The sequence below is a fragment of the Pieris rapae genome, chromosome 9 (genome assembly GCF_905147795.1).
Source record: "Pieris rapae chromosome 9, ilPieRapa1.1, whole genome shotgun sequence".
Taxonomy (NCBI): Eukaryota; Metazoa; Arthropoda; class Insecta; order Lepidoptera; family Pieridae; genus Pieris; species Pieris rapae.
The window spans coordinates 5,483,351-5,508,864 of NC_059517.1; the positions used below are offsets into that span (position 1 = coordinate 5,483,351).

General features: G+C 32.9%; 2 protein-coding genes across 2 annotated transcripts in view; both read right to left on the reverse strand.

The window, feature by feature from the left end:
* Positions 1–2,633: 2,633 nt before the first annotated feature.
* Positions 2,634–6,649, reverse strand: LOC111001442 (malate dehydrogenase-like). Its single transcript, XM_022271342.2, has 7 exons — positions 6,396–6,649; positions 5,624–5,827; positions 5,141–5,335; positions 4,770–4,967; positions 3,908–4,040; positions 3,528–3,702; positions 2,634–2,805 (listed from the first exon to the last, which is right to left on the reverse strand). Exons 1-7 carry the CDS (start codon positions 6,543–6,545, stop codon positions 2,661–2,663), a joined length of 1,200 nt encoding a protein of 399 aa, XP_022127034.2. The 5' UTR covers positions 6,546–6,649; the 3' UTR covers positions 2,634–2,660.
* Positions 6,650–8,394: 1,745 nt separating this feature from the next.
* The window catches only part of LOC111001439 (1-phosphatidylinositol 4,5-bisphosphate phosphodiesterase classes I and II), a 76,702-nt gene continuing 59,582 nt past the window's right edge, over positions 8,395–25,514 (reverse strand). The window contains exons 7-21 of the mRNA XM_045629474.1: positions 25,182–25,364; positions 20,076–20,338; positions 18,451–18,608; positions 17,874–18,069; positions 17,181–17,338; positions 16,658–16,795; positions 15,846–16,079; positions 15,383–15,559; positions 14,069–14,236; positions 13,106–13,214; positions 12,459–12,657; positions 11,960–12,137; positions 11,600–11,734; positions 11,190–11,309; positions 8,395–10,863 (exon numbers count right to left, since the gene is read on the reverse strand). Of these exons, the coding sequence (XP_045485430.1) occupies positions 10,816–10,863; positions 11,190–11,309; positions 11,600–11,734; positions 11,960–12,137; positions 12,459–12,657; positions 13,106–13,214; positions 14,069–14,236; positions 15,383–15,559; positions 15,846–16,079; positions 16,658–16,795; positions 17,181–17,338; positions 17,874–18,069; positions 18,451–18,608; positions 20,076–20,338; positions 25,182–25,364 (2,464 nt within the window). The 3' untranslated portion in view covers positions 8,395–10,815. The remainder of the gene's footprint in view (positions 10,864–11,189; positions 11,310–11,599; positions 11,735–11,959; positions 12,138–12,458; positions 12,658–13,105; positions 13,215–14,068; positions 14,237–15,382; positions 15,560–15,845; positions 16,080–16,657; positions 16,796–17,180; positions 17,339–17,873; positions 18,070–18,450; positions 18,609–20,075; positions 20,339–25,181; positions 25,365–25,514) is intronic.

Here is a 25,514-nt window from a genome sequence, read left to right on the forward strand (position 1 = left end):
AAGTACATAAATAAACGATATTATATTACACGAATTCACTAATAAAATTTTCAAATTTATAAATTATATCCGTTTAATTATTTATGTGCTAGGGCGGACGGCCTTTGTCGAAGTTCACGATGTTCTGTGAGATCCCTCGCACAATACCAACGCCAAAACGTAAAATGTATAAAAACACTAGCGTGTCCACGACGAAGTTTTTATATTGATGTTTATGTAGAAGATACCTGCATAGATTAGGTATATCTTAACCAAAAAGTTTCATTACAGACACATAAAACAGACTCATGACTGATATTTAAGTATTATCTGAGTTTTTCAAACATGAGAGTGGTTTAGGTCACAAAACCTACACAGTCATCATGGTTGACTTCGTCAGTGACGTTATTTTTCCGCATATCCTCTCTTTGACAACAATATTAAATGCAAATTCAAACATTACTGGAATACTACAATTTGGCTTTATGCGCTAAGATGTCATGACACCAAAGTATTGTTTTGACACAACGGAAACATCTTATTATCAGCTAAATACTTCAAGGTGGTTTGTATTGCTCGTGATCTTCATTTAATAAGGGAAAAATAGGAGTAACTTCAGTACAAACAAACTTTAATGCAAAAGCTAATTCCAAAGTCACTCGTCCATTAAAATTGAAACATTTAACGTGTTCCGTTATTATAACTAAAGAATAGCTTATGGGATTTGCCGAAAGTAAAAGTTTTTAAAACAATAATCGCATAGTCTCATAGTCTTTTATTAACATAACTTTTACACATTTAAAGAAAAACATTTTTTTAACGGATTGAAGTTATGTATTATTGTAAAATTATAATTATTTATTTTACCACGGTGATACCGTGACCACGGTGTAAAGCACGAGAAACATCGGTTAAATTTAAAATTATGTTTAAATAATTATAAGTTTACAATAATACATAACTTCAATCCGTTAAAAAAGTGTTTTTCTTTAACAATAATCCAATTTAGGTACTTCAAAAAGGAAGCTTACAATTTGGTATGATTTTTTATTGGTGATTTGTCTCTAATAGCTAACGATTTTGGTAATTGAGTTTGTTTCTCACTAACTAAATAGTATTCACGCAGACAATCGGGCATATGGAGAGCCATATTTATTATTTGTATAAGCTGTATTGCATTTTATTGTCAGCTGCCAAATTTATTTATATATTCTCTGGAAATATCCCAGACGTGTGATCATTATTTTAAATTTGCAAACGCGGTATTTTTAAAAAAGGAACAGATTGAAATTTGTTGGGAGAAGTATTGAAATGAAAAATATGTATAATGCCATATGTATGTTTACTTATTTATTTTGGAAATAAGGCCGGTTGAGTAAGAAGTGAGATATTTTATCCCAAATGAAAATAAAAATAAAATAAAATATGTTTAATAAGCACTATGAGATACAGTTATCCGCTTATACCACGTCAATGAATTTGTATCGGCCGAGAGAAAAGCCGGAGCAAAAAGTCTCGGTACTCTTTTAAGATAGCAAATCATCATACAAAATGACAAACACTTATTTTAAAATAAATATCGCAAATTAATGAGAAGTATGCCGTCTAGCACTAGTCCGTGGCCCTTTTATATACTACATAATCGGTAACTTTTAAGTAAGCCTTTTTACATACCTTTTCTTTAATACATTTCTTAAATTTATTTAAAGGCAGTAACTGTTTGATTGGAACACATATTAAAGTCAAAATCAAACAGTTAAACCAATCATAATAAAAGTAAATACAAACTTTAGTACTCACGGACGACAACTTGTAAATATATAATCCATAAGAGTAACAATCTAATATAATAGGTCCCGAGGGATTGTCCTTCCGGTGACCTCTAACGAGGCAAGGTCATTACAAGTTCAATATCTAGCTGACCCTGACCAAACCCTCCAGAGACAATCATACAGTAATGCTCGCGTTGTTTGAACCACTTTGTTGAATAACCAATTACTTAAAGGTTTGGTTTAGGAATTTTTCTTTACGGGATATTAATCTTTCAGGGCCCTAACTAAGAGCTTTTTTAAAACAGAGGCAAAACTTGCAAGAGTTTAACTTGATGGTAAATCACACCGTCTATAACACGATGCTAAAATTTTGTTTAAAAATAATAAACTTTTAATATTAACGACAGGAAAGTTCCCGGAATTAATTAGTTCCGTAAAAAGTGCATTAAAAACGTTAATAATGTTTTGTGACAGGAAAAATCACAAGGTTCTCCGTACATTACGAATGCTAATTGAAAGCAACACAATGTTTTTTTTTTTGTTTCTTTCTACACCCACAGAAAGTTTCTTAAATTTCCACATAAGATAAATATTACAAATAAGTTTTGCTATTCGCTAGCACAGTACCATACAGGTACTGATCATAATAAGTTTCTGATCCTTCCCAGCGAGTTATTGAACTGCAGAACGACTTAGATTTACTTTTTGTTGAACAAAAAAATCTAACATATTTAAACCTTCGACTAATATTTAGTCTTAGGGCTTATAAATTTATTATCATTCTGTTAAATACATAGATAAATTAAGAAGAATTTAAATAAGTGACGTAAATAAAAAGCTGCTACTTTTTTTACAAATTTAATTTACTTATAACATTTCTGATCTGTTTACATGTGTAACGTAAGAATGCTATTTCGCCTTGATGGCCTTTTTCGGTTCGCAGACTTGACAGGGTCGCCATTCGATACATGGACACATTTTTTGCGGATGTAGATAATACTCGTCACCCACCGCGTAACAACGGCCTAGGTTTAACATATCTTCTAAGTCACATCTGTAAATACCAAAGAGAATTATTATTCATCGTGATACGGAATTTATACAATTTTTTCTGGTATTAATTATTGGCGCTGAATATTTTATTTCACCCATATTCAATCTAAACAATTATTATGTTCTGTATTTCTTTACTAATTTTCTTCTTTCATAAACTTAATACGAATAAAAGCAAAGCATATTAATGCAAGTTGTAACTATGAATATAATATTGCACATAAAAAAAGCAAGAAAACATAAACCTTTTTATGACAAATTACAAAATATGCTTTTGTGACTTCAATTCAGCCACTATACAACTAAAAATATCAGATCTACATGTAATAGTTTTAAGGGTGCGCAAGACGCACGTAAATAGTGCTTCCTTAAGTGTACTTCAGCAATTGCTATACTTAAGTACACTTAAGGAAATTTGCGTAATGTATTACGCACGCGCAGAACTGCAATTGCGAACGACTATCACGCCGAGTGTGATTATAGCCCCAGTCTCTCTAACATCCCCATATTATCAACCTACCTATAGAGACACATACACCTAACTTGTTGAATACATTGTATACATTAAAAAAACTCTATTAAAGCATGTTAGCTTTTAATATTTACTAAATTAAATACTAAACATTTTTTTATGAAACACATTCTTAAGAATCTTGCTACAAGTGCGCATTTGCAATAGTTACTCATTTTACTCGTATAGTTAACGGGAATGTATGCAGTTACTTGGAGTCCTCCAAAAGCCGCTTCTCAAATTCGTTAAGATTGGGGACAGCATAACCCGCAACACCGTTTTTGCCAACTGTGATAGGGGTAGCACATATTGGCATGCCGTAACATTTTCCTGGATCACCTTGCTCGACCAGCGCGCTATCTATAAATGTCGGTCCTTCGAAAAGACCTGTACGAACAATTTGTTTAGACAAACTGCTTAAGCTAATTTTGACTGTCTATATACAGAACACAGGATAAAGTAAATCTTTTTTTATGTGAATACGTATTATAACAAAGTGTACTGGATCGACTACTGGAGAATACTTCAAATGGTTTCCGACTTTCTGTATTTTCGATAAAATCTATAAAACCTTTAGAGTTAGCAAACTAACCCCGCATAATATTGATAACGAATCGGGCTGTTGAAAAGCCAATAGATAGATGTCCTTGCTCTGTGTTGCTTTTCACTTTGCAAATGATTTCGTCAGCCTCTCGCACCAGACGAGTTAAACAATCCACTTGCGTCTGTAAATAAGAATATTAAAATTGTGTCATATGATTATTACGCCCCTGCGGTAAACTGCCCAAAATGGCGTACAAACTAGAGGAAATATTTGATATGACTGAGATATCCTATATTTGAATCTTGGGGAAAAAATAATTGTGTTGGCATATAAACCTCAAGGCTTCAGGCCTTGAGGTTTATATGCCAAGGTCAGTCCATTACAAGGTCGTTTTATTTTTTTTTATATAACAGGGGGCAAACGGGCAGGAGGCTCACTAGATGTTTTATAATACCGCCGCTTATGTGCACTCTCAATGCCAGAGGGCTCGCGAGTGCGTTGCCGTTGCTTTTAACAATTGGTACACTCTTTTTTAATATTTATAAAAACTTAACTTTGGAACGAAGCTTAAGATTTAAAAATCAATCATGCCTTGTTCAATATGAATGTATGTAATTGGACCTGAATAAGATATTAATGTAGAACATGTTTTTGTGTGTGAAATTTAAACCCAGAAACGTAATAGTTCGTCTTTGGAAACGAACTCGATCTCAAAGTCATCTCTTGACATTTATTACTGTATTTACAATACTTTAGTATTATTTTGTTTCCTTTTCTAATATTAAATATTAGAAAAGGAAACAACACTCCCTTCGTGTCTATTTGAAGGTTTATAATTTTCTTTAAATTAATTGCGTGCATTATAATAGTTCTCGAGTTCAGTATACAATGAGCAAGAATACAGTTATACCTGAGGAAAATTTCCGGCCTTAGCAGCAGAGAAGACTGGTACCCTGGTACATCTTCCAGTCCCGCAGATTACTGGAGTTTGGTTTTTTGATGGATCAGCGCCAGTAATTGAGCAGAATAGCTGATTGGCTCTCATAGCGTTAATCGCGTTCACTCCTAATACTTTTCGCTTATCGTACACGCCTGCGACTTTGAGAGTCTATGAAAAAGTAATAACTGTGCTCACAAGTTTTTAAAATTTTATAAAAAAAATGTTAAAAAAAACTACTGACGTGGACGTTTATAATTGTTAATTATATAGAGTTTAAAAATTATGATGAGAAAAATATATTTTAAGAATGTTTGAACTTGAATATTTTATAAAATACTAACATGAGCACATAACGCATAATTGCAGTCTACTGGCGGCGTCTGAACAGCAAGGATAGCTTGAGGACAAAACTGTGCACACGCAAGCGTACTTGTTCTAACATGTTGCATGTTATAAAAGAACAGATCACGGTCCAGACTGTTACAGCATGGAGGCTGAATGCAGCATCCTCCACAAATTAATACTACATCTGCGTCCTAGGATTAAGTATAAATATCTTAAATTAAAATGTGTATTTTAAGATGTTCGAAATATTTTTTAATATACATTAGTTCTCAGGGACTGACTAAAGAATTCGTAAGACCGCGCCATAGACGAATTCCAATTTAAGTTTCATCGATGAAATCTAAACAATTAGACGATTTTAAAAACCACCCTTGTAAGACATTGTAAAAGTTTCAATTATTTTAACTATGCACTGTAATAATATTCTATATAACAATTAACAACCATGACAGCTATTAATAGCAGATTGGCTGGCTTACGTGAAGTGCATCTTTAAGATACATCTTTCCCTGATAGGCCTCAATTTCACTGCTAGTGTCGATGTGAGCCAGGTCGTTGGCAACTCCACACACGTTGTGTTCAGGATGATCATCGTAAAGGGCTAGAGTTTTTACAATTTTCTGCTGCTTTAGAAATAGTGATGCGACTCGGCCGACATCGGTGCCTGCGCCAACTACTGCAACCTGGATTAATTATTAAAAATTTCGAAGTCTAAAGTCCAATCCATTTGATTATGAAAACCAAATATATAAATTTATAAATAGAAAGCGCTAAGGGCTTTATAATCCCATAAGTTTAGAAAGAAAATCAAATTTGAACAATTAAATATAATAATAAAAAAGTTTTTATTCATTTTAAGTACATTTTCAGTCCTAGGTGTAAGATTTGGAAAGCCTTTTAAGTAAGAAATACCTGTGTCAGGGTTCCCCTTCTCTTTCATAAACAAACTTAATTCTAAATTCCTTCAAATAATTACATTATTTAACCCATTTTATTTGTGTGGGTGCATATATGTGAGTGAGTATATGAGTGAGTCAGTGAGCGAATGAATAAAATGTGTAATTACGTACTAGTTATTTACATGATAGTATCTTTGGCTAGCCTTTTTGATATGACACACAGAGCGCGCCATTGGTATTCAAGTCATCGCCGACTGACTTGTATAGCGGCATAGCAGGCCAGTTCAATTAACAACCAACGGCTAGAACTTCATAGCAATCTTCGACGTTTACTATTTTGAACCAATATTACCTTTCTTGGAGGAAACCTTGGCTTAGCACAGTACATCTCACATTGCTTCTCAATGACGGCCAATGCATTGGACTTTACAAAATTCTGCCAATTGGCTTTGCATATCATTACAGGCGCTTGACTTTTTAAAAGGCGAAGGAAGCGAAACATTTTGAATTATTGTTGAAGCATGGATTGTTTAATTAATTTGTATTTCTTTTATTTTTTATTACATTTTAATTCTTAAATTTTGAATGGCGACCATTGTGCTGGTGACTGATATTTCTCGACATTGGCTTTTGATTGAAGTATGTCAAAATGCAGAAGAATAACAGAGTAACAAAAATTAGGTTTTTTATATGTAAAGTACGACTTGATCAAGGATTACCAAATGCACATATCGACATTCGTAATGGTAATATATGTACCAACTCATTACTAAACATTCCTGTCCCAATTAGTGACCCTAAATTGACAGGAATGCACAACAAAGGATTAAATTTTACACACGAAAAAACAATTTAAGAAATGAATTCGGAATAGCCAAATTACTTACACGATAAAAAAATTAACTCACTAGTATAGGCACTAATAAATAATAGACTTTTCGTCATATGATAAGGACATAAAATAAAACCTCATATAGAACAGACATCAATTTAATAGATAAGTTTCACCTATTACATGATAACATCCATAATGATTAACATATTGTCTACCCACTTGCATGCATCTCATACACAAACATAAATGACTAGAACTTCAGTGAATGAGAGCCGCCTAGACTTAACTGTAAGTACATAAAGGCAGTCTACGGTCAAACCATAGTATATAAAACAAAATTTATATTATAGACTCTTGGTCTAAAATTCCATTGGCTGGCATTTTCAGTGCGGACATGAAGTTAAAAAGAATGTATTATGAAACATTGTGATCTTTAATATTTAATATACACAATATTAGTGTTGAAAATACTATAATCGAGTAACTGCCACACATTTGTGACATTGACATTGACTAATATTTCCACGAATACTAAAGGCTAATGGTTTGCCATCATATAAAAAAAGGCTAATAGTATTTTTAAATTTCTCTGTAAATGTATTCATATTAAACATTTCATGAAAATAAAAATGGGGAAATTTTCGTAACTCTGAATTATTAAAAGATTTTTTAAGAAGGCCACTAAAATGTCAGTATATTAAACTATATTTCGTGCTATTTAATTATATCATTAACATAGCAATACTGCAAACAAATACAAACATCATCTTATGATTTCTACATTGTACTGTTAATGTAAAACTGTTAGCAAATAAAACTTCATAATAAATTTGTGCAATTTTTGCCATTTTTAGGCCCAATTGTGCTATATAAACGTGAAACAATCGAAGACCGTAACAATAAATACGTTTTATCTTGGTAGCGATCTGATAGGTTAGGCGTCGCTATTCTGCAACTGCCAATAGTGATACGGATCGAACACTCAATTTCCAGTTTTTGTATCGCACGATCCGATGTTTTCAACCATATTATCACATCTGTTAATCACAATCGCGAGTTGTGACATATACCCAAATATATGATAAAATCGTAACGCGAATCCTTTACTATTTCAGATGTCAAAGATTATAGAGAACCTTCTGCGGCGAATTTAGACTAGATCTTAATTTGATATACGATACAGCCCTAGTTATTTTGTTATCAGATCTAAGAAAACATTGAATACTAAAAATAAACAAAAAAATCTATAGTAAAATAACACTAAATATTTAAATTGTGCTATATACTTAACAAGATTTAGGGCCTGTTTCACAATGTCCGGATAAGTTCCAAATAAGCTATTTGTTACTTATTTGTAGGATAAACAGTATTGTTGCGTTTCACGACTGTCAGATAGCGCTATTTGTCATGAAATGCCAAGTATCTTATTCGGAACTTTTATCTTTCGAATAATTTATGTGTTGCATAGCTTTTTGGCACTTTATCCATACATTGTGAAACAGGCCCTAAATAAATGGTTTTAGACATAAATATATATATTAAGTTACGGTTTACATTAAAAAATAAATTTATAATAACATTTAAAAAAAGCATGTAAAACATTACCGCAATTAAGCCCACATATAATTTATGCTAGTAACGTTTTACCAAAAAAAAAATTATTTTAATCACCAAATAAAATCGGTGTTCAGAAAGACAGAAAATAATGTTAAGACCTCGTAAAAAATAAAAGTTTATAGTAACTCTAAAACTGTTTTAAATGTTAGAGTACGTAGCTAGACGGCTTATTCCACTTATATTTAAGGAATTCTTTCAGAAAACATTACACGATAACTATTATTCACAACCCTTAAATTACTTAACATAGTTCATAAGAAGGTGATTGCCAAAGCAGAGCAACAAGCAAAACATTTGCTATCTACAACTACACTTACAAGGCAATATAATGAAAGCATGGAAAAATCTTCATACGTTATATGCATGTATGTGTTACGTACGTATACGTTAATGAAAAGTAAGTGTATTTTAAACACTGGAAATTAGAATTTAAATGTCAACAATCCTGCAAAACTACCCGGAACCCCGTAAAATCGAAATTCAATAATAATACTACTTGTTGCTAATAACAGAAGAATTCTACTTTTTATTGAATAGGCCTTTGTAGTTTTCTAGAAGCGCAAATGCCAAAACCCTAAGGTATAAATAGGATTCCCACCTCGACACAAAAGGTTAGTAATAAAATCAATTTTCTTTTCCAAGACATTAGCTAAAAAGAGACAACATGTTAACTTTACGCTTACCAGTATCGTTTAAGGCAAGAACAGGATGCAATTCACAAACTACTTTTAACTTTTAATACTAAATTTATAACATTACATTACACCTCTACGAAAATGGCGTTTTAAAAATAGGTATAAGTCACGAGTAATATCTCAACAGTAGTACGCGAAGGGGACCAAATGATTACAATATGTAACAAAAACACTAGAAACCCGAATCATGCTTCAGATGTGAAAATCTCTACGCCGCAATTCAAACTTACGGTCATTCACCTTTTGTATTTGACCTTTAGGTCAATGACCATCTCAATATGTTCTGTAATTTATTGGCTATGTTTTATCTCATTCCTAATTGTATATTTTTATTACAGTGCTTAATGGTTAGTTACGAATTGAGTATTATTTGAAAATATGTTCACAAGGTTTTCATTACATATTGTTTATTATATATTAATACAATCTAAGATAAGATTTTTAGGATTAGAATCCCTGTTTCAATCGTGAATTCTATAGTAAAGGTATCTAAAGAAGTCTCAGAAAATACATTATTGAAAATAAGTTTTACAGTTAGTCAGTTCATAAGTAAGAAAGGCGATAGAATGGCACTTCACACTCATTAATTACAAATACCTTTTTTAAAATTCATAATACCAAGATTTCTGAAAATATAAAGTAAATTATCTTTATAGAAGGAAAATAGTCGTTTATTATGCATGTATGATACTGTAAATATTTCGATCCAAGGCAGTGAAATTCAAGAAAAAGGAGACCTAATACTTCTTAATGCCAGATTAAGAACAAATATTGGAATGTTATTGTTATGACGCGCGATTCCATATTTAAAAAAACTACATTCTATAGAAGACATAGGTTTTAAATCTTATAAGAAACTATGGTTATTCTTGATTTTTGAATTTTAATATAAAAACAACATTTTAAAAGAACCAAAAAATTTGTTTTTTTTTCTTAAATCAACAGTAAAGAAATCTGTAAATTGTGCGATCGAACTTATGTATATGATAAAAATAACCATGTGATAACCTTTTTTATGTTAAAAAATAGGGTTCGCATAATCATACACATCATACTTATGTAAGTAAGCTAAATATTTCCCATTATTTAAAATGCTTCCGTTCCAGAAATTGAAATAAAATTTTTCAAAAATATCAATACCAAATTTAACATTTTAATAACAACAGAGATCGAATCGAATATTGAGTTAAGCCACAACACATAAATGACTTAAAAACTAAGATCTTGGTGTTAGATTGACAATAGATTGTGCGATATTAGTCATCTACCACGTTTCATTGTGAAACAGGACAAAAAATATAAAGCGTGTTAAACTCGATACGAACGACGCATCCCTACTTAGGATTTAATATCACAGATTACTAAACGAAACAACACTCGCACGCCAAGACAATGGGGCCTTAGGGCCCAACTGGGACCCAACTACCAGAACCGACTTCTAATAGAGCCCCACTGGCAAAGCTAAGATTCCAATACTTGGAGAATAATCAGATCACTCAGAGAACGCTACATAAGTCTTGAGGGCCTCACAAGCGCTGGGGCCCCGTACGTCTAGGCGTAAATCCGGGGCGCTATAGTCAAAAGCCAGGACGCCAAAACGTCAAAAGAATTGTCAGAACTCCGACTTAGCCTTCAGGCGCGCTGCCGCAGAGTCGTTCCAACTCCAGTAACTCCTGGAAATGGCGGAAAATAATTAAAACATTTTATCTTATTAGCTAGAGGGACTAAAGTTTATGTCTAAATTTTTTTTCCAAATTTGTATCATACATTGTTTTTCTATGGTAATCTATAGTTGATATTCATGAAAATGTTAAAATTATTTTTAATCTCTGTTTATTATGATAATGACGTTGCTTGGCTAATTTCTCCAATTTTTCCTTTCAATACTGTAATGAAAATGCCGCCAATTAATTTGGTGGTTTTATCTCTAAATTATTAATACTTATGGATTATTTTATTATCGTTTTTGGCCAGAGAGTGTTAATATAGAACATCCAACCTGTTCTCGGTGTCTCTGCAGAGCAGTACGCAGTTTGTCGTGATGATGCACCAGCTGTTCACGAAGTCTGGCATGTTCACTCTCCAGCTTGGAACATTCTGCTACACCCCGCTTAACGGACTAAAATCATAAGTTTCCTCATTACCATCTCACTTCTCATGGAAACCATGACACAACATTGATTTCAGATACCACGCTTGTCAACAATAAAATCATTACCATAATTCTGTAACTGTCTAGCAAAGTTAAATATTATTATTTTATAGAATTATTTTCGCCTTTTACAATTGAATATCGACACTTGTATATGAAGTTAGCTAATGATAAACTGTAAGAGTAACAAAAATAAACGTTTTTTTTATTTATGCATGTATGAAAAAGTCTCAAACCATTATAAATAAAATTAATACCTCTGAATGTATTTCTCTTTTCCGTCTGAGTATTTCGTCTTTGTCCCGATTGGCTTTGGCGAGGGCCTTCACGTCCTCCTTCCGAGAGGTCGCCAGGCGATTTAATACCTCTTTCTTCTTTGATTCAAGTCTCTCCTAGAATATGTGACAATCATTTTTAAGTATTGTGATCCATTGTGCATGTCTCTTGAACCAAAGCAAGTATTGACTACAATAATATGTAGGAGCTTATTCTTGATGACATAGAACATAATTTTTTTTAATATTGTGTAAATACTAATAAATATATCATAACAAAGCGCAAAAAATCTTAATCCAAGTTTAGTAAAGCTTTTTAAAAAAATTCTTCTGAAAACTTACAGTAAGATCCTTCATCTGTTGAACATGTTCGTTTCTCAGCATCTTCTCAAGTGTAGCAAATATCGTATTGTGGTACTGCAATCTCATACTCCGTTCTATTTCAACGCCACCTGCGCACGCGCCGCCGCCCAATCCCTCCATTGTACTACCTTCTTCAGTTGTTAAACTCTGTTCGCTCCTGAAATGTGATTATCTAAGTTGAAATAATGGGTTTTTGGTTGAATTACAAAAACTAATCCATTATCAGATTCTATGAAATGAAGATAGCATACCTAATTTTTTTTTTATGTGGTTTATAGTATAGTGATATTACGGGGTTAAAGTTAAAGACCCCTTTTTTCATGTGAGTTAAATCCCGTAAAAGTCAATGCAATTTTTTCGGTTAAAATTGTTTAATTATTATAATTTTTAAAACCAACGGTCAAAATCATCTCATGTTATATTAATACTCATCATAGACACACTGGAAGAGGATCGCGTAGCCGGTAAGAAAACTTACATATTCTTAATGGATATCCTCTTAGTAAAGAATTTGGTGGCACCGGGTTTTCCTTTAGTCTGCTTCTTTCTTAATGCATCCAATTTGCGTCCAAGTTCGGCTCTCTTCTCACGAACCGCTTTGCTCTCAAGCAAGTTTTTTAGTGTATCTTCAATATTCGCCTCTGTACTGCTGCCATTCCATTTGTTTTGTGGTTCGTCTGTAAATAATATTTATATTTGAAAAAACTAATATTATAAATCCATAAATCTTACTTCGGATTTACAGTTGTAAAGTTTGTACTATGCTATATTATCTCATTGTTTCAATATATCTAGTTATTATCTAGTACAGTATTTTTACATCGTCTCAACTCACAAGAGCACATAAGTTAAGGAAACATAAACTAATGTTAGTTTCAGGTTAATACAAGTTAACAAAAAACAATCAAGGATAATATTTAAATAATATTAAATAGTAAAAAAGTCAGAACATTTGTTTCCATAAATTTTAGTTTAAACCTAGTAGACAACGGCAGACAAACTTTCGAGATCAATACTGAATAATAATTAACAGTCAGGAATAAAAAAGTTACATTCAACGGTGTATGTTTAATAAACACAAAAATCAAAAACAAAATGAGTAAATATATATAAAATTGCACTTACCCTTTTCTGTTGATTTCTCGTTTTCATTTGTTTGCGTATCGGAATCATTTGCCTTTGATTCAACTGGTTTCTTTGGACTGACGTCGTTCCCGCTCTCTGGTCTAGGTACCTTCCAATATAAATAATCACATATAAACTCTACGTCGAGCTAATGTTTTTCTTACGTGTGTACACACATATATAGCATATCGAGCCAATACTGACTAATAGACAAATTATTATAGTTTTGATGATATTTATACACTCACGCTTTTATCCGAATGGAACAGCAGACCTATACGATCACTAAATACCTGTCTCGCTTCGTTAACTGAAGTCGTTTTGTACCTTAGACCTGTTCCTTCACGAGTACGTCCTGCGTGGTCCAGGTATGTACAACGACTATACGCCATAACCTCACCCACGGTTCTATATCCGCGCTTCATTCTCCTTTCTACATGGCCAAACCACCTGAGCATTCACTTTCGTATCCTTGCCTCTACGTCCTCTTTTAAGGGAGCCTTCAAATATTACGTCACGCAATTTTATGTAACGCACTCATGTAACGTGCGGTAACGTTTTTCTGTATCCAATAGTAAAACGTTTAGTTACCACCCAGTGACTCACTAAACCTAAAAGTTGCCATTGATGTGGTGTGAAGTGCCCAAATTTGTTTCGTAATACCTGAACTCTCCTTAACCTATCCTATCCTGGCCACATTTATCTCTATTAACTTATCACGCAACATATTTCTTATTAAACACATTAACATACACTATCGTACGTCTACGTCGGGACACACACACTATGTATATACTATGTATATATAAAGGAATGCAACGCCCCATTTCCTGTACTCAGCACTCACTTGACGTTCCATATCATTGTCATACTTTTCTGAGTTTCATCAAAATCGTTCCACTTAGTTTTAATACCCTGGATCTGGTAATGTTCTAACAAGTAATTTTTCGAAGTTCTACTTACAGATACACCGGACACAGGTCTCTTAACAGCATCAAGCGGCGCTTCCTCCGAATCTGTGTCTTCTGTCAGTACTGACAGCTGATGAGCCCTCTTCTCCATGTCACTTTGGTACTTGATGGGGTTCGCCAACGCCTCAGCCAACTCCGACAACCGATCTGGTACGTAGTCCTGAAATTTTTACAGGAAACACATTTTTAGTATATTGCTTATACTGTTTAATTCGTGATTGAATCTATTCAATTGTAATTTAATCAGGTGCTGTTTAAGTATTACTTAAGCAGATTTACTGAATTTTATTCCCCCCCCCCTTCCTTTCTGTTGGCAGAAAAAGTAAGCAAAGCTGTGAAAAGATTTTCTCTATTTTTGTAGGAATCCTCGAAAATGAATTTCGTTTTCAAGCATAGACATTTTGTGGGTAAAATGTGTAAAAAAAGTAAATGATTAATCTACGATGTAATCCAAATAAGAAAAAAGACAGGGACTTTTTGATTTTCTTTTTCCCCCTATGGTGCTTATAATACTTTTAAAACCCCTTATAGAATTATTAAATAAAGACACCACCCTATATTAGCGTAAAGGATAATAGATGGATCGATAATCTAATGTATGGCAAAAACGTATTGTATTTTGTCATACGGCGCTAAATCTACTATCGGTTATCACAGTTGAATGTATTTAAATGAAAAAAAAAATCGTTTTATAAACTGAATTATTAACTTCAATTGTATAACAGCGATGAGTTAAAAAGCTTATTTGTTATTTACAATACATGTATTGTTAGTGACAGAAAGCTGGAGTCGAGCTTAATTCAAGAATAAAAGTAAAAAAAAGACCTATTGATTTGATGAGGCAACGGATGTTGTGCTATCTAATTATTTTGTTGCAGTGATATTTATAATTTGGCTACGGTATTTTCAGTTCTAGTCTTTAAATGGTTTAAACGTATTTTTTTAGAATGACGTTCCATTAACAATTCGGTTGATTTAAATCACACCCATTTTCACTGTATTGCATAAAACTTTCTACAAACCCAGTCAAAACTGTCATATGACTTCTTTAATCTTAAAATATTAAAAGTGTAAGTATCTGCACGTACTTACACACAGGTCTAAACTAGCGTTCGATTTTTAAAACGAATGTCGGTACTTACGTATACGTACACCTCACTGAGAGTTCCTATCTCAAAATGTTACGAACATTACACGGACGCCTGGCTGGACCTGAGACTTAAGCATTCTAAATTCAAATAGTAAGTACACACAGTGTGAGTCTGAATCATGTGTGCACGCTTACGTAGTACGGTCGCACGTTCACCTTGACTTGTACGTGCAGAAGTAATGCGGCTCCCGTGGGCTGTCCTAGCTCCGTTCGAAGGCCAACGTGCCTATATCCGGGACATAATTCGGGAACCGGCAGCACTCGGTGGCCGAGCAACCGCCCACTTTCCTCGTGGGCTGAAATACGCAGCATCGCTAGTTCTGGCAACACCACCTAGAATGCAATCAGATCATGATTTTTCTGAAATACAAAACTTTACGAAAAAAATTTAAGAAAATTAGAAATTTAACTAAAATAAAAACATTGTTAAATAAATATTACATTTGATATTTATAAGCCATTTTTTTTTTTAGTAAAAAATTTACTACTCACAGCAATAAGTTTTAATTTGGTTGTATATGTGTTTTTGTTGTATAGGCGTTCGGCAGAGTAATTTCCACAAAACAACTTTCAAACCCATACTATATATATATATAAAAAAAAGTATTTAAATATTTACCTTCTTGAAGACGAACGGTTCATCGCCATACACTGGATTAATGCCATTATTAGGAACAACTCGTGTACGGAACTTCTTACGGACCGTGTCCGCGGGTAATCCAAACATATCCACTTCTATGTACGTCCCACAACGCTTATCGGTCAGTAACTGGCCTGACACAACGCTCACAGATAATGAACCAGCTATAATCCCGTCTACCGTACTTTCTGCGAACGGATCAAGACGTCTATCCTGTAATAGAATGTTATCTAGGTTTTATCGTGTTTATATATTTTTTATTTGCAAACAATGTATGCCAAGTAGCATCAGCGTGCGATTCTTATCCCTGAGGTTGCTAGTTCGCTCTAGTTCGCTAAACTTTCTGTCAATGTGCGCATCAAATACTCGCGTGTACTGAAGAAATCGTAAGAAAATCGACGTTTTAGATACAGAATGATCGACGAATACGACGAATGCCATCTGAGGCCAAGGCCAATATATGGTTGTAGCGCCGATGTATTATTTATATGTAATTTAATTTAGTATTATAAATCATTTAAAATATATTGATGTATGTATTCTATGATAAATGAAATATTCATTTTTTATTAATAATTACAGTTTCTGTTACCTAGCTTATTTGTTCTAAACCGCGTCCCTAGATGGCGCTGATCACATTAAAAAGCTAATTATAAAACTTTAATAGTAATAAAAAAAATAAGTTGACAAAGAATGTAAATGGGCGGTTTTACTTATAAGAGAAGGAATGGATTGGAAGACCCAAACAACTCAGACGTATAACCTTAACAGCTTATAATAAATCTAAATACCTTTCGTCGCATGAATTCGGGTTTTAACAAGTAACCACAACGCTTATTGTATTCAAAGATTCCGAGGTTGAGCTGCATCGCCAGGTCTAATGTTTGGTAGTTCAACGCCACTAATTGACATCCTGCGTTCCAGAACACCTGGAAATAATGTAAGAGATTCATGACATACAGAATAAGAAATCTTAATATTCTATTCATGGTTTGGTAGAGGAAACAAGTTCTTATAGAACGCGAACTTACCACTTAAACGGTCGTTAAAAGCCTAGAAAATTCAAGTGTTACACAAAAAAATCACTGTAAAACAGTTCAGTGTTGTTAAATAGAAGATACTCAAGACTATAAAATTAAATAAATTTTCGTGATAAACACTAATACAACATGGACTAAGAAATTAAGTAATTCGTGTGTGATTCCAATTCCGTCGAACGTGTTTTCTAATCACACTTTTAAGAAAATGGGGCCAAAACCTAAAAGAAATGTAACTTTATGTATTTGTCCATTAATTGATCTAAAACATATATACCTGCGGCATAAAATTCGAAGAAACAATTCTAGTTCCCGCTGGATATACTCTGGATAACTGGTGTTTATTATAATTAACGAATTCGACCGGTCTCTCCTTTAGTAGCGTCGTCGCTTGCTTCTCATCGAACGAAGACATTTCGTAGTAACGATTTTTCTCTGGAAAATTTATAACCATCTTAAATTATATTTTGTTACGAAAATTTTAATTCATAGTTAATTTAAGTTATACACGTCAGGCTATATCGCTTTATATGTATTTGATATTCTGCGTTTCTAAATATGGGTTTAGACATTTCATTTAAAAAAAGTGTCCATATAAAGTCTATGTCTGTTGTTGTTGTAACTAAGATTATAATCTTCGAGTTTAATTTAGTCAGAGATTGTGTTTGATCAAACAACATGTGTAATTTGGGAATGATAATGCCAGTAAATATTTAAAAATCTGGAAGTCGTGGTGACGCTATCTATGCCAGAGAAGCGTTTAGGCGGTCTTGAATCTATGTTGTATTTGATTTAAGTCAATACATATCAGAATTAAAAATAAAAACAATTTATGTAGGGAAATGGAGATGAAACCTAGTAAGGTCAACAACAAAGAGGTGCAAATATTAACTGCACAACGATTGATTAAAAAACGTAAATATAGACGCCATCGAATGAAATAAATTTCTATAAACTGTCCAATACTTACTTTCAGCATTCTCAAAGGAGCTAAAATGCACAGGCTGTACATAGTTGACAAGCGCAGAAATTTCTGCGACAGCATGACTCTCTCTTCTCGAATCCTCTGAACTCCCCTCCACTTCTCCTGTACCACCCGCTTCCTCCTCACTAGAACTTTCGGACTCCGAGGTCTCACTGGAATCCTTTGAGCCTTGTCGAACTAGCTGTAGAAAATAAACATATGGAGTTTAAAAGTTTGAAAGTCTTGATTTAAACTGCCTTCATTAGTTAATTTCAAAATCTTATATACACTGGATATACAGTTTATGTTTTTAGGAATGGCTGGCTATAAAAAAGTGTTTTAGTATTTAAGAGCTGTTTAAAAAATAAGTATAGATAGGTACTTAATTTTTTTTAAATTCTTAAGTTTAGAATATAATAGACAAAGTAGTGCCGTGTCAAAAATTGCTAAAAAACCGGTTTTTGTGTTATCAAATACGATACGATATCAATTAAGTCTTTAGCAAATTTAAAAGATGGTGGTAGATCTTCAGTCCTCCTCTTAATCTAAAATAAAATTACTGAATCGTTATATTATCTCTTACCGATCCATGCGCCACTTCTCCATTCCCCTGGGGCACTTGCTGTTCGCTTTCTTCAACAACCACAACCATCTCTTCCTTTTTGTGGTGATGATGATGTTTTTTCTTGTTCTTTATTATTATTTTATTCTTAAGCAACGCCGGGGGTGGGAGCTCTCCCCCTGAAACATCATAGTAGTATTACTTTCTAACTGCCCTTTTTCTGGATTTTCCTAGGAACGCCAGTTGAGAATTCCTAACAATAAAAATCAGAACCTCTGATTACAAGAAAATCAAATTAGATCTATCTCTTACTCCAAGCGTAAGTCGTGATACCATCGTAGATATTTTATACAAAAACAACTTGGAGCTGGCAAATTCTTAGAACTTAAAACGAACCAGTTTCCAAGGCTTAGTCCAACTAGGACAATGTGTAGAAATATTCCGTATTAAAAATCACCATGGCTTATATTGGTTAAGTGCAAGTCATTTATCAATTAGCACAGTGGGGACTCTGTTAATGAGCCCACTTCACTTGATCGTTGCGTAAGTACCCGATCGATAGTACCGATACGACCGCAAAATTAGCTGCCATTACTTTATCAACAAGCCTCGGCACTTAACAAGAACTCTAATAAGCTATTGAGAGGTGATACAAACTTAAAGGACAAAAATATACAACAAATTAAGCTTTTTAAGCACAAAGACAAATCTACTATTACTACATTACAATCCACTCATACGGGACATTATATCTGTACTGCACTAAAGAGATGGCTCGATGTCTGTCTCTAGTGGAGCATGATGCAGACACATCTATATGAAATTCAAATTCTTTTTTTTTTTTCAGAAAACTTGATGTAGACAGTTCATGGTCTGTGGTGTTCCGAGGAACACCACCGACCATGAACGCGGTATTAATTATACGTAAATATTAATATTAATTTCGTTCGAAATTAGTTGTAGTTAGTAATTGTGTAGTAGTATTGTGTGTGTACTTGTAGTAATTTTTATCACTACCTACTCTTTTCGAGAAATGTCGCTATTCATTTTCAGTACCCTATTCCAAAAGAACCATCACGCCCACTCAGAGTTACCCGGGCTTAAAGTTGTAAAACTCGAAGTTTTAAACCATAAACTGAACCGTTTGTTGCTAAAGTTAACTCTGCAATAACCATTAGTAAAGCGCGTACAACTTTATGTTGCATTTGTCTAAAATATCCCTCCGGGTTTTAATAATAAAATGCTAAACAAATCTTTTTAGTTACGTTATACGATTGTTTGCCAATATCTAAGTTATCTCAAGTATCAAAGGGAAGAATTGATATGTTTGAACAATAAATATCAAGGATTTAGAAATAATAAATGATTAGCAAAATCTTTAGTTCAGTTTAATAATTGTGTTTTCAATTTAGTATAATGGTATTCAATTCGACGTTAACATTGTTTTAAAATATTAAAAATAAAATCAAGCAACTATATGTAGACACAAAGTTAATGCTTTTTGTAAGAATTTATATACGAGTAGGTATGTATATTCACTTATATAATTAATGGAAACCTCTGCCAGCGAAACAATAATTATTTCTGGACGATGGGTAGAGGCTGAAACTTAAAAAAGATAATCTTATCTTCTATATCTAGCATACCGGGCTCAAGTTGATGTGAGTCCAATGGCTTATCCAGCAGCATATCCCCAAATATATCTTTGCAATAGTTTGCTATCTTTGTCTGCTGTCGCGGGCTGCAGTGGTTCTCGAAGCTCAGTATCACTGGATAATCGGAGGTCTTGAAGGCACTTTCGGCGATCGCTTCCAGCACATCACGAGCGTTGATCTGTGGCACTATTGTGTAGCCGTGGTAGATGACGGGCTCGTCTAATCGACCATTCCAGAAGTCTAGCTCTACACACCTGAAGAAAAAGTTCATTGTTAAGTTGCTTCAGTTATTAACTAAGTTTTCTCTTGTATCTGAGTTGGGAGTAACTCGACAAAGGCTCTACTATAGCTTTGACTAAGTTAAGGCTTTTGTAATATTAAACTCATAAGGCTGTTAACATGATCAAAACACAAATTTTTCACACACCTGTTTAACGAAAAAGAAATGTATTAGTTATAATTTGTCACACTTTATCTTGTCTAAATCATGAAACCGACTCTCAAGGGATTATCCATGGGAAGGTCATGGTTGTAAACCCCTCTGAGGCCTAAACCAAATTTATTACTGGTTTCAATTATATGCATGGGTTTTTTAGTCACGTTAGACAAAGGACTTTTAGACAATTTGAGAACTTGCCAAACAAAGTTTTTACAAAATATAAATACTTGGGTTAAACTACAATATTTACATACATAATAGATAAAATAATTTAGTTAAATTAGCATAACGTTAATAAATATATAACATACCAACCGGAATTGACATTATTAATTTAATTAAAAAGTTAAATTATTATGATTTGAAACATAAAGAGTATTGACGAGTATTGATATTTGATTTATGATAAGTATATGACTTAAAAAACATTTAAGAGTCACACACGGAGTGAACTGAAAATTTGAATACACTGAGTTCGTAAAAAAATTGTTAAAAAGCTTTAAAATTCAACCCATTTTGTGAAGTTAGAGCTTGAAACTAATTTTAATCGTTATACATAATATATATTATGTGCATTCAGCACATAAAAATATAACCATAACTTTTGAATAGTTGACAAGCTGACTAGTTTTTTCCTGCCGCAACACTCTTGTTTCTAACAGGATCTTAATTTTCAAACTCATTTAGCGATATTCATAATCGACTAGAGGACTTAATCTACAAATTATGTAAGAGTAATATAATCTTCATAACAAAGAGACAACACGGCATGGTTACATTTCCATATAAACTGGCTTTCATATCTATTCTTGAAGTTTATCAATAGGCTCTGGCTGGCTTCGTTTGACAACCTTGCAATTCTATTAAAGTTTAATGAAAAGAGGCAATGAGCTAAAAAAGGCCGCACTTGTTTTATATATTATAATAGAGATATGGGGAATCTAAATAGTTCAATTCTGACTTCAATTTAATCAGCCACTAAATTTCTATTAACTGGTAGTTATGAAATTAAGGAAAAAACAATAAACTCTCAGTCACTCTTTTAAATCACCAAGGGTTATTTACAAAGTATAGTATAGTAAGTACCCGCGATTATTATAAACAATAGTAAGCCTATACATTGTTAAGATATCAAAAATACTGCTGAATTTATAAAATAGAACTTAATAGAAATGTTTCTACATAACTGTGTTGAATTCGTTCACGAAAATAGTTTCAAAGGTTACATTCAAACCTTTTGCTGATATTGATCTTTAATTCATTTCTCTCCTACATTGTGCAAACTCAAAGTAAATCATGCTGTTTGTATCTTCTTTTAAGATATGCATGATTAAAAGCGCATTTGGGTGGAATACTGTAAGTTTCAAGGGAACAGATTTTTTTAAATAAAATAAAGGTAAGTGTGTATAACATTGTCTACGATAGCCAGGTTATTTCCTCTTTAGTCAATATATGCAATCATAAAACAAAAGCTTTGGAAATATTATATAGGTTTCACACAGTACATAGTTTTTCGAAAATGTGTATTAATTGTTTTAAAAGAAAGTTTTATATAACTTAAAACACTGTTTCCAAAAAGATAATTTAAAACATTTATAGAATTCTCTATGTTGTTTTAAATTATCTTTTTTCTTCTTAATGGCGTAAGTTGCCATTTAGCAGATAATCCAAAAATAAAGAAATTTTAACCCTACGATTTACTAATTCCATTCTACGATCAGGTGATTTATTAGAACTTTATGCTAAAAATGTTCCATAAACGAATGTTTTAACAATATTAATAAGAAAACGTCTTCAAATTTTTTAATGGTTACATTGCTGTGTGACCATGCTGGGGGGGTTGCACAAATATTTTCCCATTATGCAAACAGATATTGAGTATATATTGTTTGATTAGACTAAAAATACGAAGCAAAATTCAGATAAAATAACGATGATACTTTAATATAAATTGTGTATGAAGAACAGTAAGCCGTCCGCCTACCGAACATCCGTTTGAAGCGTTTTGTTTATTTACAAATAAAATCATACTTCAGTATGATCTAAAAATAGAAGCCGCGTGAGACACGTGAAAGATCAGATATAATTTGTTTCATTGATAAAGTGAAAGTTGTATTTTCCAATTTATTCATCACAGTTTCAGAACTTGACACTGACGTAAAAATGTATTTTTAAACAAGTATGTTATGTTGCGCGTCCGCATAGGGATGACAATACCCACTAAAACCTACCAGTACCTTTAACAAGTCGCCCTCGAGGTAATAATGACAGTCGAGAAATTTCATTTCTCACACGTACCTGCTTGATTACTAGTACAATTACGATATCGAATCGAACCCCAATTCCCAGATCGGGTGACAAAACACTGGGCAGGGGTACAAAAAGTGATCTTTGGACAGACATTACAACCTGGAATGGATGGAAATTATCCATTAAGATGAATGGATATCCATTAAGTTATAATCATATTATATTGTACACAATAGAATTATAAAATTGCTTAGTAAGTCATGCAAGGCAATTAGAGGAGACCAAAATACCAGAGATACTATAGGGAGCGTACAAGTATGTAACGCATTTTGGGGGAGGTAAATTGAAAAATAGAATTACGCGTTATTGTTACTATAATTTCTGGTACTTTACAACTCAAAATGGTAACTTTTAGGTACGAAGAGTGACTGGGTAGTCACGAAACATTTTACTGGGTGCAGAAAAACTTTCCGCTCTCTCCAAATCCATGGTTTCTTGTTGATTATATGCATGTTTAATTTTGTTATTAACGTCCACCAACCGAAAACACGGGTTTTATTAATTTGCTGAAGTATTAAAATAATGTTTATTAGATTTTGATGGTTAAATTAAACGATAACAAAAGTACAGACACCACTTAACTGATAGTCACAACCCCCCTGTTCTATAAAAAAAACATTTTTTATGACAAAGCAGTGACGATTGGTCTGATATATTTTTCTACATTCATTTGTTTTACAGTTGAATTCCTGTAATGTTTACCGCTATACATATTTAGCAGGTGCTAAATATGTATAGCGGTAAGCGTAAGTTAAAAGTAATGTTGTCTTACTTCTACGGTCATATTAGACATTTTACTTGCTGAAAAGGCAGACGGACGCGACCAAAAAATTATCATATGCAAAGTATTGACTTCCCACTTTACAAAATCCATTCCCATCATGATTCTTAAACATTGTGATGTAATTTCTGAGAAATTTTAACATTAAACAACGAACCCATTAGAAATTACACCATTAACATTGAATCATGTTATTTCGTGAGTAGACCTTGTTCCTCTTAATATAACACGAAAAAGCTTTGTGAGCCAAGAGATGTAACTCTCTAGGGACGCAACAACCACGAAAGCTCAGATTTTGTTTGAGATTAATTAAGGTACTAACTCCTGAATAAGATATAATATATTTTTTAAATTATTTGTAGTAGCAGGTCGCTAATAAATGTCTAGACCCAAAAATCCCGAAACTTTATTACGGAACACAACAAACTATAAAACAATTTTCTTTATACAGGAAATACACCCTTAGGTAACGAATAAACCAAGCAAAGAAAATTAATGATCCTATCATGAAATCTTCTTTCATTCGGTACAAATTATTTGAAGAGTTCTATTAAGCATGAGGGCATGCAATTATTCAATATATTACCGTCGAAAATTCGAAATATTACCGTTTTCAATAATTTTAAAGGGGCATTAAAGATACCACAATGAACCTACAACACAAAAATGAGTACGGCTGTCTAATGGTGACGCATCGCGTCGTATCGTTCGTATATACTTTCTCTTGTAAAAAAATATAATTTTTTAATGAGATATAAAGTTTTTTAAACAAGAATTTTTGAGGTTTTCTAGACGAACTAAAGAGGTTCTTTATCGTGAACACCGAATTATATATATTTCGTAACCAAAGTTAATTGAAAGATGACGCGCTGTTATTTTTAGCCGTCAAATCATCGGTATAATGGAAAACAAACAATCCTAAAAAGATCAAACAGATACCAGCAATGGATTTATAATTAATGAAATAATACTGCTCCCTCACAGGTCAGTATTAATTCTGCTTACTACAAAATAGTCGTATTTTTTACGACATTAAAAGTTATTTTTAAATTCTTCCTTTCTAATAAATGTTTCTAATTCTAATGATATAAATAATTAATCAGTCAACCTAATAAACTTTTCAACAGACAATTCTCTTCTATAACAATCTCGTAGCAATTACTACTAACATTTTTGAATACCCGTAAGAGAACAATTTTACTTGATTAAAAATTTTATTATTTATGAATGGCTTTAAATTTGGCAAATGGAAGGTTAAGTACTTATTTTAGACGTACTTTGTAGCTTAATTGGCTAAATGGATTTGAATTCTTTATACATGCCACTTTAAGTAACGTGAAGTGAATTAATAAGTTAACTGTTAAAAAACAATATGATTCATTTTAAAAATGGTTCATATACCTTAGCATATTTATTAAACATAAAAACTTTGAAAAAACCAAAAATATGAGAGCTGTATAGTATTTTTTTAATTAAAATTTAATAAAAATATTGTTCAAGTGACATCGTTCGATTGTTATGTCTAGTCAACTATAAGATTATCTAAGTAGAATATTTGAAACCGTACCTGCATCCAGCCAAAAGGCATTGTCGATAAATCTCCACACTGGACTTTCCCGTGAGCTGGTGACCAGTCAAGTAGGTATTGTGTGAGCTGTTTATGAAGTAATGCGCTAAGGGCTGATCCATATCGTCACAGAGGTCCAATTTGTTAGGCGCAACTATAGGATTATCCTCTGACATTAGAAATCTGTTAAAGAAAAATGTTTTAACATTAATTACTTCATTAGGAACATTAGGGGTTGCTTTGATATTATACGCGTATAATAAAGAATACAGTGGTATGGTCACAAAGCTTGACCGAGTGTCCACAGCGAGTGTTAGTGTGGCCCAATTAACA